General features: G+C 43.6%; 1 protein-coding gene across 1 annotated transcript; it reads right to left on the reverse strand.

The window, feature by feature from the left end:
* Positions 1-207: 207 nt before the first annotated feature.
* On the reverse strand, positions 208-8,817 carry mturn (maturin, neural progenitor differentiation regulator homolog (Xenopus)). Its single transcript, XM_083774091.1, has 3 exons — positions 8,303-8,817; positions 4,647-4,769; positions 208-2,862 (listed from the first exon to the last, which is right to left on the reverse strand). The coding sequence occupies exons 1-3, from the start codon at positions 8,474-8,476 to the stop codon at positions 2,755-2,757; spliced, it is 405 nt and encodes a 134-aa protein (XP_083630217.1). The 5' UTR covers positions 8,477-8,817; the 3' UTR covers positions 208-2,754.
* Positions 8,818-12,680: the final 3,863 nt, after the last annotated feature.

Genomic DNA, 12,680 nt, shown 5'->3' on the forward strand with positions numbered 1-12,680 from the left:
TGCTTGGTCCTTTAAAAAGTAGTGGAAAAACCATGGCCCCTCACGCATTAGAAGGATATTTTAATGCGTGAGGGGGCTGGGATTATTCCATTTATTTTTTATTCATTAATGTTAAATTCAATAATTATATATACTGTATATAATTATATCCCTTTAAGTCTGACATTTTTTATCCCAGTGAGACTAATGAAACACACTTGTGCAACACTCTGTTTACACGGTTTATTGAATCATTTCACTCACATTGGAGGACAAAATAATTAAAACACTCGGCATGAGAAACATTCAAATAGGCAATTTAAAAAAAAGAAGACAAACTTTTCCGAGCTAAAGTAAAAAGGCCAAAGTTAAATCATTGAAAGAGACTTGCATGTATTGTTGCAGGACCAATTGTGAAGGCTATGGGGACATACACATTGCTGTGTGTATGGGTGGGGACATCTGCACACTCAAGTGAAAAAAGAAACACACACACATACACACACACAGAGGTTGACTAACAGCTAATATTTAGTCTACTCCTCCCCAAGATACCAGCAATCAAGGTTCAGAGGTGCAAACATGTTCTGTAAATCTGTAGCTAAGGAGAAATATCTAAATCAATTGATAAAGCCCAAGCGAGGAAGGGGGATATTTTGGCTGACAAACAGTTGTGTGCCTGTGTACCCCAATGGATGGATGGTGTTAAGAGTCGTGAGTGCTGTTCTCACCATATCCTAATCACTTATCATCATGTGCATAATCTTCCGACTACAAATCGGTGTCTGTCAATGGACAAATGATGAAATGAAAGACAGTAAAACTCAATGTGGTAGCAGGAAGATAAAGGGATAAATGTTGGTGGCAATATATTTACCCAACAGTAGGCTAAACTTAAGTATGGACCTTTGACCGAGTGATGGTAATAAATCTACCTGCTCGCCAATATCCTCATCTAAAATAGATACACCTGCTACATAACATCAATCATGTGATTGCTGTGAGGTTTACTGAGTGGTACGCACTCAGAAAATTAAGGTCTATGGCGCTTTGAATATAGTTATAGAAACATAAAAATTAAGCAAGAAATCCAAGATGGTGCCCAAAATGTTAGGGTTTAATCAGTGCAATATTCTCTTAGATTAGTATGTCTTTGTAGATGCTTTCTAATACTATCGTTCAAACTCAATCTGAGCCCAAAGGGTCTTCAGTGACTCCACCCCCTACCTTGAATCCATAATTAATCCTTATTTGTTCAGCTTTATGAAGCTTTGTTCAGCTTTGTTTCTTCTCTCAGGGACTGTGTTGTGATTATGTGTGACTCAGGTACAGTGTATGTATAAAATAACACTGTATCAACAGTGTTGATTTGACAGTGTACAAATGGACCTGTGAGGGTACAGTGTACTTGACCAATAAAAGTGACACTGATTGCTATTTCCATAATGGAGCATCTTTCAGATGCCTTGGAATATAACTTAAATTAATGTATAAATATTAAAGGTATATTCAGTGATTTCACTCAAAAAAGGTTTCGTTTTTGGCTGGGACCTAAGCCTTTCGTCCAATCAGGATAGAGAGTCAAAAACGAAACCTAAGGTTTTTTGACCCCCGGGGGTTAACTGGGGACAGGGAGGAACTCCTTATATGGTCAGCACACTCTATAGTAGGGAGGATTATCACAACAAAACAAAGAAATAAGTGATATTTGAATTAAGTGAAATCACTGAATATACCTTTAATGTATTGTAGCGTAATTGTGTCAGTGGGAGTGTGTGACAGCATTCTGACTGGTAGTAACTATGTAAACCAGGATGGTGTGAGGCACTGCCCTGCATGAACCCCTTCACATCAATAAACCTAAACAAATATACAGAATCTAGAATCATTCCATCAAGAACCACTAGAAGTTCGTTGATGGGGTTCCAAATAGACCCTTGCCGGTCTGTAACTCTGAGAGTGTACAAATGAAACAAAATGGACAAACATTTGTTCACTCTCACAGTTATGAGGTCCTTGAAATTAAAGCGAATTGCACCCCTTCATGCTGTCATCACTCAAGCCTCCTTTAACTCTCGTCTGCGCCATTGCAACTGCCCCTTTAAAGCATTCTAAATCAAACATGCAGCCGCAACCGGTCCGTTTTCACATTCTTCTTTCCTCTCATGTTGCACCTACACAATATGTCAAAAACACACAGAGCTGAAACCTAATTATCTGCCTCATGCACATCAAAAGCCATGGGAGAAGTTGGTCATGACTCATGGAGTATCGTAGTGTGTGTGTGTGTGTGTGTCTGCAAACTGAAGCCAACTGAACTAATGATAGTGTTGTTCAACTTCTAACAAACCAGATTGATCAATTGTTAAGATGATCCATTTTGTATTGTATATGATAATTACGCAGGTAGCCCAGATGTATTGTGTGTGTGTGTGTGTGTGTGTGTGTGTGTGTGTCAGTGTGTGTGTGTGTGTGTGTGTCAAAAGAGTGCATCATAGTGCACTGTTTTGGAAGCAAAGATACTGAGACATTCAACAAGGTGGTGCATTTTCCCCATGTGTGTGTGTGTGCCTGCCTGCCTGCCTGCCTGCCTGTGAGTCTGTCTGTCCGTCCTTTCCCTGTGTGTGTGTGTGTGTGTGTGTGTGTGTGTGTGTGTGTGTGTGTGTGTGTGTGTGTGTGTGTGTGTTTTGCGTGGCTCTATCTTTATCTGTTTTGACCAGTGGGTGGTGCTATATAAGTGTATCTATCCGGACCGCAGGTCCATTGTTGGGCCATTTACTGCTGGCTGACCCCCATCTGCTGGTGGTCGGTCCCAGGGCCACCCTCCATATCTGCATGGTAGTGCTCAAAGCTGTCATCGTCTATGTCTGGCAGACCCAGGAGCTGTAGGAGAGAGAGACAGACAGTGGAGTAAGAGGACCATTGGTGGAATGTTACTAAGTACATTCATGTATATGGTAAGCATGGTACTTAACACAGAGCCGATTACTAATTAAATTAGTCGTGCAGCCCGTCAGAACCGTAGCCTACGTTTTCCAGGGTTTATAATATATTATTTAATCCATGTTTTGATCGGATCGTATCGGTAGCTGCCTCTCGTTAGCATAACAGTCAAAGTGGCTGCGGCCATTTTGAAGATGCGCACGCATCCACTTTCATCCTGATTGGATGAAAGGCTTAGGTCCCAGCCAAAAATGAAACCTAAGGTTTTTTGAGTGAAATCACTGAATATACCTTTAATCCTGGTGGTCAAATTAAGTTCAAGGGACACTTTCCTGGGGGTCTTTATGTGTGTAATGTGGTTTTAGATATTTTAGATTTTAGCAGTGAGCCCAGTGTCTCTGATGTCATCGACACTGGGCATCCTGGACTATGTTGTCTCAGTAAAACAGCCCTCCCCCTATCTAAGGAGGAGCAGTGCACCAAAGCATTATGGGAATTGTAGTCCAGGAAGGAAGTGAGCCCAGTGTCCATGACATCAGAGACACTGGGCTCGCTGCTAAAATCTAAAATATCTAAAACCACATTACACACATAAAGATCCTAAATCATTAACATGTGTTAAGATTAAGTACAATTATGAGGTACTTTTACTTCACTTGAGCTGAGAGGCTTACTTTTTAATCCATTAGTTATTTTAAAACGATAGTTTGTTAGTTACTCCGTAGATTTTATTATTACTACAAAACGGAATGCACATTAACCAGTTGAGCCCTATTTTATACTTCCTCTATTTTTTGTCGAGAAAAAACTTCCGCACACCTAGAGTGAAGGCTTAGGAGCAGGTGTGTAGGCACGTGCACATCAACATGCATACTGTTGACAGTACTGCACAGTACAAGAGAACATGTATTAAAGGAGGCATATTATTGAGGGGTGCTGCTAGCCCCTCCTATATCCAGCTTTAATGTTTGTGTTGTCTGAACACACATTAAAAATGCTATTGACAATAAACAGGGAATTTACGTCACATGTGTCTGAACAAAACGGCATATGTTACTTTTGGTAATTATATTTTGATGCAAATACTTTTATACTTTGACTCAAGTAAAATTCTGAATACAGGACTTTTACTTAAGTAAAGAATCGGAATACTTCTTTCACCACTGAAGAGGACACTGTGAGAGAGAGAAAGACATGGCTGTATTGACTCAGTCCTTGAGGGGTTCCAGCAAAATTAGTTCATATAGCATCAAAATCAGTTGAACCACTGACCATATACTTAGGTGTAAATAGTAAATGTAGTAGCAGTAAATGTATGTGTAAATAGCCGATCTACAAGATCACAACGCTGAGTGATGTGTCGCGCTGTGAGCTTGTAGATCTACATCTTTTTTTAAAGCAGGGGGAAAAACTGAAAAGGTTTCAAACATTTTAACAGCGAAATTCTTGTATGGCACAACATGCTTTTACAGTTTCTCTGTCGGGTGGAAACATAATGTCCAAAATTGTAACTTTTCAGGGATTTAAATTCAAAAACAGCAACAAGTTTGCAGAACTGCTACTTTTGATGCTTTTATGTAACGCTGTAGTATGATCAAACGCAGCGTTAATTTATGGGAAAAAAACAACACAAAAAGTTAAAATGTGGAGATGCGGGGGTCCTTCACATGAAAAGGTTTGAGAACCTTTTTGAGACTGATTGAGTATAGTTTTGGGTTCCTTACGGGTCTGAAGGATGTGAAGACCTTTTCAAGGACCTCCAGCAGAGTCTTCTTCCCACATGACGAGATGTAGTCCTGAGCCAGCTGTAAGAATGGAAGGCAGTCTTCACTCTCACTCCACACATGCTACACACACACACACACACACACAGTCACACATGCACGCACGCATGCCCGCGCACACACACACACACACACACACACACACACACACACACACACACACACACACACACACACACAGTGAGTAATGCATTTATCTGACAAACACTGTATAAGCAGTATAGCAACATTGTCACAGTCAAAATTATTGAAATGTTGTAGCAGTTTGTGACGTTATGAGGACATTGGAATTATACAATTATTCAAGAACATAGAAGGGCTGGAGTGGCCGCTACACCGGCCAGATGGGAAAACCATGAGGTTCCCAGTTCGATCCCAGGTTCCCCCAGAGTTGGTGTTGAAGTGTCCTTGAGCAAGACTCTGAACCCCTAATTGCTCCCGATGTGCAGGTTGTTGGTTGTTGTTGGTTTCCTCCGCCATTGTGTGTGTGTGTGAGAATGTATTGCACAATCTATGTAAAGCATATATGTAAAGCACATATAAATGCACCGTTTACCGGTTTACCGCGCACACAAACGCACTGTAGGCTACACGCACGCCGCCACAGGCCTGTGTGTGTGTGTGTACGTTTCCTCATTGTCTGCACAATGACCACACTCCAGTTACAGAAACACTGTCACATATTCTCAATGGCTGCTACAGTATGTATATAAGGGAATGTACATTGCTAGGCACGACAGAATTGTTGACCTATTAGCTAAGGACATAAGTTCATATGTTTCATCATCTGCCAAAATGTATAAGCACTCACATGTTTCAACTGCCATGTTCATGCACAATAATGAAAATGATGCCTTTTCAGATGTCACAGCTAATACACCAGATATTGTTGTTGTTGATGAGGACAGTAGAGAAGTGACCATTTTGGAAGTGGCATGTACATTTGACCACAGTCTGTAAGAGGCATTCCTTACCAAGGTGCTTAAGTACCAGCGTCTTAAGGATGCTAGTATACAGCTTGGCTACAAATGTAAACTACTTGTGTTCATATTTGGAAGCCTCAGTAATGTCCATAAATCAGTCGTGAGGGGCTTGCAGATTGCAGACATGCCCAAGCTGAGAGCTAAGTCATTGGCAAAATTCTGTTCAGTGTCTGCAATAATTGGAAGTCGCCATATATGGAGAAGGAGATGCTTTCTGTACCCGTGATCTGTATCCTGAAGCACTTGTTGTAGAGATTTCCAAGTTTGGTGCATCCACTATTGTTTGTGTTCAAGAATTTCTTGTTAAATGTGAATGCAAACAAAGATGTTAAGTGTGTGTGTGTGTGTGTGTGTGTGTGTGTGTGTGTGTGTGTGTGTGTGTGTGTGTGTGTGTGTGTGTGTGTGTGTGTGAGAGAGAGAGAGAGAGGGAGAGAGAGAGGGTGATGCCTCTTGCTGATAGCAATATTGATCGACCATGGGTAACTGGATCTCTGGAATCCTGTTGACTCTAGAACAACTGAATAGTCAGAATAACCCTTTTTCTCTACAGTGCAGAGAGAGAGAGAGAGAGAGAATTATTCTGATGGTCAGTTATTTATTTTTTTGCTCTTCCTCATGGTCCTACATACCTGCGGATTATACCAGTCTCACCTATGTGGTGCGTACTTGCTTATGGTTGTCCATCGAGTCCGATGATGTTGTCCACTTATGTCCTTAACGGTGTGTTTGTAGGTGGCTAAGGAGTCCTATCCTGGCGCCACATGTTAGGGCATGTGCAGGTTGCAGTGGTGGTACTAGTAGTGCTACTGGCAGTCATGGGTGTGTTCCTCCTGTGTCTCTGTTGCTCTCTTCTGGCAGTCCTGTCCTCCTGACTCGTGGCAGCCACGAGTCAGTCCTCAGGCCTGATCTTGCACTTATTCAGTGAAGTCTTAGCTGGTCCTTATACCTTTTCTTCTGCCCCCCTGCCAGTCTTTTGAATAACACACCATTTAGTCTTAGTCCTATTTAGTCTTCTGAAAAACCTTAGTCGACTTAGTCTTTAGTTTGAGCCTTAGTCAACAAAATTAACACTAATGTATACCCTCCTAATATTAAAAACATTACTCATCCAGCCTGAAGTCCACTGCCACCCCACTGCTAGCTCCTTTTGAAGAAGCTGGGGGACGCATAGGAGGAAGATATTAAAGAGCAAAGGTGCCAGCACACACCCATGCGTTAGCCCTGTGCGCACAGGGAAAGTTGCAGACTCTTGTCCTCCAATGGGCTCACAAGCCACCATCCCATCATGGATGTCCACCTATATGTGGACTATGCGGTCAACACACTTAATCCCACTTATCGCACTTTCTTTTTTTCTCGCACCTTAGCGGCTAAAGCATATCGAGTAGGCCTACAGAAGACATGCCGCCTATAATATAATATATCTTCAGATTTATTATTAGGCCTATTATTAATAACAAAGTGCACATTCAGCCATACATGCAGCCATAAGTGCACATTCAGCCATGTGCACATTCAGCCATATATTAAGTTTGTTTTTGGGCCCCACTGCCCAAAAACAAACTTAATATATATATGGCTGAATGTGCACACGGATGCAAATTGAGGTGCATTGGTGTTGAGGATGGGTTGGGTTGCAAGTTGCAACAGTTAACATGCACGAGAAAGAGTGAGGGAACTTGAGAGAGGTATAGGCTATGCAGTTGAAGGGAAAAAAGTAAAAAACACAGGTAAACAGTGGAATATTCTGAACAGAACTGATAGGCTACACCAATCTGCCTATAATGTGCATAGACGCTAGAGAACTCTAATTAGCAGATGGCAATAAACCCCAAGTCCAACACAACATGCATTCAACAAGAGGCATCGTCTGTAATATATATAGCTACAACACATATAATCTGTTATTTATTGACAGAACAGAAGCCCTGGCCTGGGCAGTGGGACAGTAGCCTACCATCTGGCCCCCCGCCCTCTGTTAATGTGCGCGTGAGTGACAGTCACTGACAACGGGCCGGGCCTCGTCTCTGGAGCTGTATGCACTCAGAAACAATAACACGACACGAGGCCTATAGCTTTTAAGGCGTGCAGGCCCCTTCGCACTACATGCTCGCAGCCTATAGGTGTGTGTGTGGTTGTGCCGTTGAATATCACTGTGCTCACTGGGCTGCAGTGCTAGACTGCTAGTTGGTTCTGTTCTGGACACAGGATAATGAAAGGCACCAAATAAATATGACATCACCATGACACCATCTTGCTCCCCTGCTGCCGGGTGAACACCGTAACTGATGCATCTTTGGAGCAGAGCGCGTCCGCCTGTAATTCTGATATCCTCCTGTGTGTCCATCATCAGCGCAGCGGGGAGCCGGGGACCCACCCACCCACCTCCATGACGAGCAGACGCGCGCGCACGCAAACGCACTGTAGGCTACACGCACGCCGCCACAGGCCTGTGCATGTGCGCGTGTGTGTGTGTGTGTGTGTGTGTGTGTGTGTGTGTGTGTGTGTGTGTGTGTGTGTGTGTGTGTGTGTGTGTGTGCGTGCGTGCGTGCGTGCGTGCGTGTGTGTGTGTGTGTGTGTGTGTGTGTGTGTGAGAGAGCGAGAGACACTTACGAAATTGTCCGTGCCTCCGGTCGTCAGGTTCTCGGGGCAGAGCACGTAGAAGGAGATCCCTGGCTCCGCGTAGAAGTCCAGCCGCCGCTCGTCGTCCTCCTCCGCGAAGATGAGGTCGAACGGGTTGGCGGCGCACCACTTCTCCGCGGTGTCCACCAGCTGCTTGAACTCCATCCTCCGTTTAGCCCCTCTCTCTCTCCTGATGATCCGCTCTGTTCAGTTTGTGTGTGTGTGTTTGTGTGTGTGTGTCAGTGGGTGGTGTTATCTTTCTTGCCCTGAGCCAGGCAGCCGCGCACGGACGGTGGTGGACTGGTGGTGATGCTCCACTCCACAGACAAAAACAGCTGACGGGACAGCAGCAGAAACCCTACCGCATTCTCTAGAGGCTCGCATGCATGGCCAGTTTGGCCACGACGGGGTTGAAGGATATATACTATTGACGCATAGGCATCAGCCTCCTAACCCGCGGGCTCGGTCTTTATCCCCCGGTCTTAAACCCTCATTCTGTGCTTTCCCCCCCCGTTAGGCCGTTATGAGATCATCCGATCGGTGTCGGCCGCGTACGCACACGGCCAGGAACGTATACACGCCCGCTGTAAAAGAAACGCGATGACGAAAAGTGTAGCGGTGCAGACCGCCAGGCCTATCAATGCACCACATATCAAGTTCATTAATAACACAACTTTTTTCTTTTTTTTTAAGTGGTCATAGCGAATTGTTTTAAGGGCGTGCTCATTTGTAATTAAATAGGCCCTGGCAACCACCAGAAATAATACACTTTGTAAAATGTCCTATTCATCTGCATGCTTAAATAAATACCATGGGCTCCCAGTCCCAACGTTAACTTTATCCTATTGTTCTATATATTCAATATCATTAATTCTTATTTTACTTATTTCAGAAACTTAACCAAAAATACAACACATGCTCATCATCATAGAACGCATTATGTGAAGGCTGTTTTGCTTAATGCCTCGCCCTCTACAGCTTTATGAATGTGGGTGTGTTGTGTTGAATAACCTCATGATCAGCAAGTCTATTTTACTACCACTGGGTGGCGAACATTCTCCATTCACTGACATGGCAGCATATTATTTGGCCAACTAGCTACAGTAGACTACAACTTGTCTGTCTGTCTGTCTGTCTGTCTGTCTGTCTGTCCTTTCCCTGTGTGTGTGTGTGTGTGTGTGTGTGTGTGTGTGTGTGTGTGTGTGTGTGTGTGTGTGTGTGTGTGTGTGTGTGTGTGTGTGTGTGTGTGTGTGTGTGTGTGTGTGTGTGTGTGTGTGTGTGTGTGTGTGTGTGTGTGTGTGTGTGTGTGTGTGTGTGTGTGTGTGTGTGTGTGTGTGTGTGTCTCTCTGTAATACAGAATAACAGAATAACAAGCAGACGCATACAGTATATAGAAATATCTTAAAGGCCTATGTCTGTCTACACACTATACACTTACATATGTTACAGTACAAGTAAGGAACCAGTACAAGTGAGAAAAACGGAACGGGGGGCGAGGTCATGCAGGGCCGGGTCCCTTTGAGGTCAGGCCCACCCAAGGGAGACAAAATTCCCCCTGGCCCCTCGCCCAGTTTCTCACTTGTAGGCCTACTGTAACATATACATACAGTACATACACACAAGACGCCTAAGATCGAGAGTCGCATGCACGCATCTGCCTCATTAATGGCAGACCGCAGGCGCTTTGGCATGGGGGGTCAGATCAACATGGAGTGAATTCTTTACTGGCCATATAAGGATGTCTTGAGTGTACAGGGGTTGATGAGGTCAGATCAACATATGGAATGTCAGAACAGGTCAGCTCCATACAGAATATGGAGATCTAAGGATGGTAGCGGGGACATTCTCTTGAGTGTACAAGGTTTGATGAAGGCCCAGGTAGGGCCGGGGTCTTAATTTCCAGGCCTGTTGAGGTTTGTAACCTGGTGTGATGAACATCACTTACAAGTTAATGTAAGGAAAACTGAGGAGATTGTAGTGGATCCCAGGTCTATAGGTGACCACACCACAATCACCATACATGGTCATGACATCAAACAGGTCACATATGTAGGGAAGACCTTTAATGTATTGTATTGTATCTGTATGCTGCAGGGCGGGTCCTTGGGGTCCAAGACAAATTTCTCCTTAACAGTTTCCGTGCCGGGAATGGATTACTCCAGGTTAATGTCGCTGCCATAAAAGACTTACGCGACTTTTGTTTTATGTGTTTAATCCGCCGTAATGTAAACAAAAAAAAGAAAATTCTTTTTCGCCGCTTAGGAAGAGAGGAGGTGCATTTCGTGTTGACAATGAACCGGAAATCGTCACATGCTGTGAGCTGCTAGGGCTTCTGGGAAATTGAGGCCAATGCAAACGCATTGGGTTCAACGCCTCATGGAGGCGGGTCCTGTGCTGCCTCTTCTCGGTGTAGCAAGATGGCGGGTGGTTCGATCGTTCATAACAAACGGGGGGAGCTATTTTCGCTCGATTTTCGCGGATTAAAAGCCCAAATAATTCAGCGTGTGCTCTAAAGGTAATACAACAATCTCGGCAGTGAAGGGGGGTTGATTAAAATGCGGGTTAATCGTAAAAAACAGTCAAACTGTTAATAGGGAGACAAAAATAAAGAAAACTTGAACCTTGTCTAGAGTTTGAATGGACAGGTATCAGTCAAAAGGGAGACATCAAAAGGAAAGATGGATGGGGAAGGATCATCATTTGGAATGTCAGAACAGGTTCTGACATGCAGTATATCCATATATGGAGATCTAAGGGTTTGAGGTCAGATGTAGAGTTGCTGGCCAATATTGATGACATCAGGGATCTCCATATATGGGCTTAACTGCGACAGCAGGTTGTATGTACTATGACATCAGGGTCTCCACACTTCCTTCCGTGATGATGTCACGAGACCTGGACACCATATATGGTGCCCGACACACACTGATGGCCGACACACTGACAGGAAATGCACGATTCCATAGTTAACTGCGACCGAAGGTAAACCAAATAATAAACTAAATCTCTGCATATTTGACTGATATTTATACACACACACACAACAAGTGTTTTTACATAATATGCCACCTGGATGTCCCCTAATCTTTTCCTAATCGTTTTGATTTATTTATTTAAGTTTTGTTGTGTTGTTATTAATTATTTGAATATGGGAAGTGTTATGGGTTTATGTTGTGAGACTTTATGTGTAGGCTTGTTTTGACATGATATTCTGTCGGTGATCTGTGTGTTTTAGTTTTTGATCACCCCTCTCCCCTTCATTGAATTGGAGGTGTGTGATATGTTTGTGGTGAGAGCATAGCCTATTTACACGCACCTCGACAGTGGGTGCATAGCCAACCTCCTTCCATGATATTTTTGTGCTGCCACAAAGTATGAGTAATTCCTTGAAAATGTGACATGAGTCATGACAAGATGTGACATATTGTGAACATGAAGATATGCCACTGTCAGTGAGACACTGTTGTATGATGATATATGCAGAGTTAATTGAATACGTTTGAATTCACAAGTCAACTGCAAGTTCATTGACCCATCACAAGTTTGGGTGAAGTTAGCACAAATTAAAGTTACAAAAGATAATCATAAGAGTTGAGGGGGAAAAAGGAAAATAACTGACCACACACACACACACACACACACACACACACACACACTAGAATAATAGTAGTAGAGCTGGTAGAGCAGCTGGATGTTCCCAGTTCCAACGGGCTCCCCAGTGTTTCTGTCGAAGTGTAGAGCAAGAATCTGAACTCTGAATCCCCAATTGCTCTCGATGTGCAGGTTCGTGCCTTCTTCCACCATCACCATTTATATTATCACATACATACAGTATACATACACACATACATACATACATGCATGCATGCATGCATGCATGCATACATGCATGCATGCAGTACATACATACATAAAATAAAATAAAGGAATGATACCTCAGACTCTTGTGCAAGTAGCAAGTAGTATGTATGAAGTGGGTGATTCTAAGGTTCAAATCTAGCATTATTTACATGTGAAAAAAAATCACACCCGTGTGAACTGAGTGGTGCAACTCCCCTCTCCCCCCTCCTCTCATCTCTCTCTCATTAGCAGGCAACAGTGCAGCACTAATACTATCTCTCTGTTTCTGGCACAAGAGCGCCCCTACTGGTACTCATAGTCGTACTGGTGCTCATGACCACATAGCTAGGTGAACACATAGGTAGGTGAACACGGACATTGCTGTTCCTTGGAGTGGTTGCACCATGTGGCGATGTTTTAGCCTTCAGCAGTGTAGCAGTATACGCACGCACACACACGCACGCGCACACACACAATGTAGATCGCTAGGCTCCTGCAGAGCCTAGCCGTAAAAAAACAAATGCCTCTG

This window comes from Protomyctophum parallelum (genome assembly GCF_964188405.1).
Source record: "Protomyctophum parallelum genome assembly, chromosome: 1".
Lineage (NCBI taxonomy): Eukaryota > Metazoa > Chordata > Actinopteri > Myctophiformes > Myctophidae > Protomyctophum > Protomyctophum parallelum.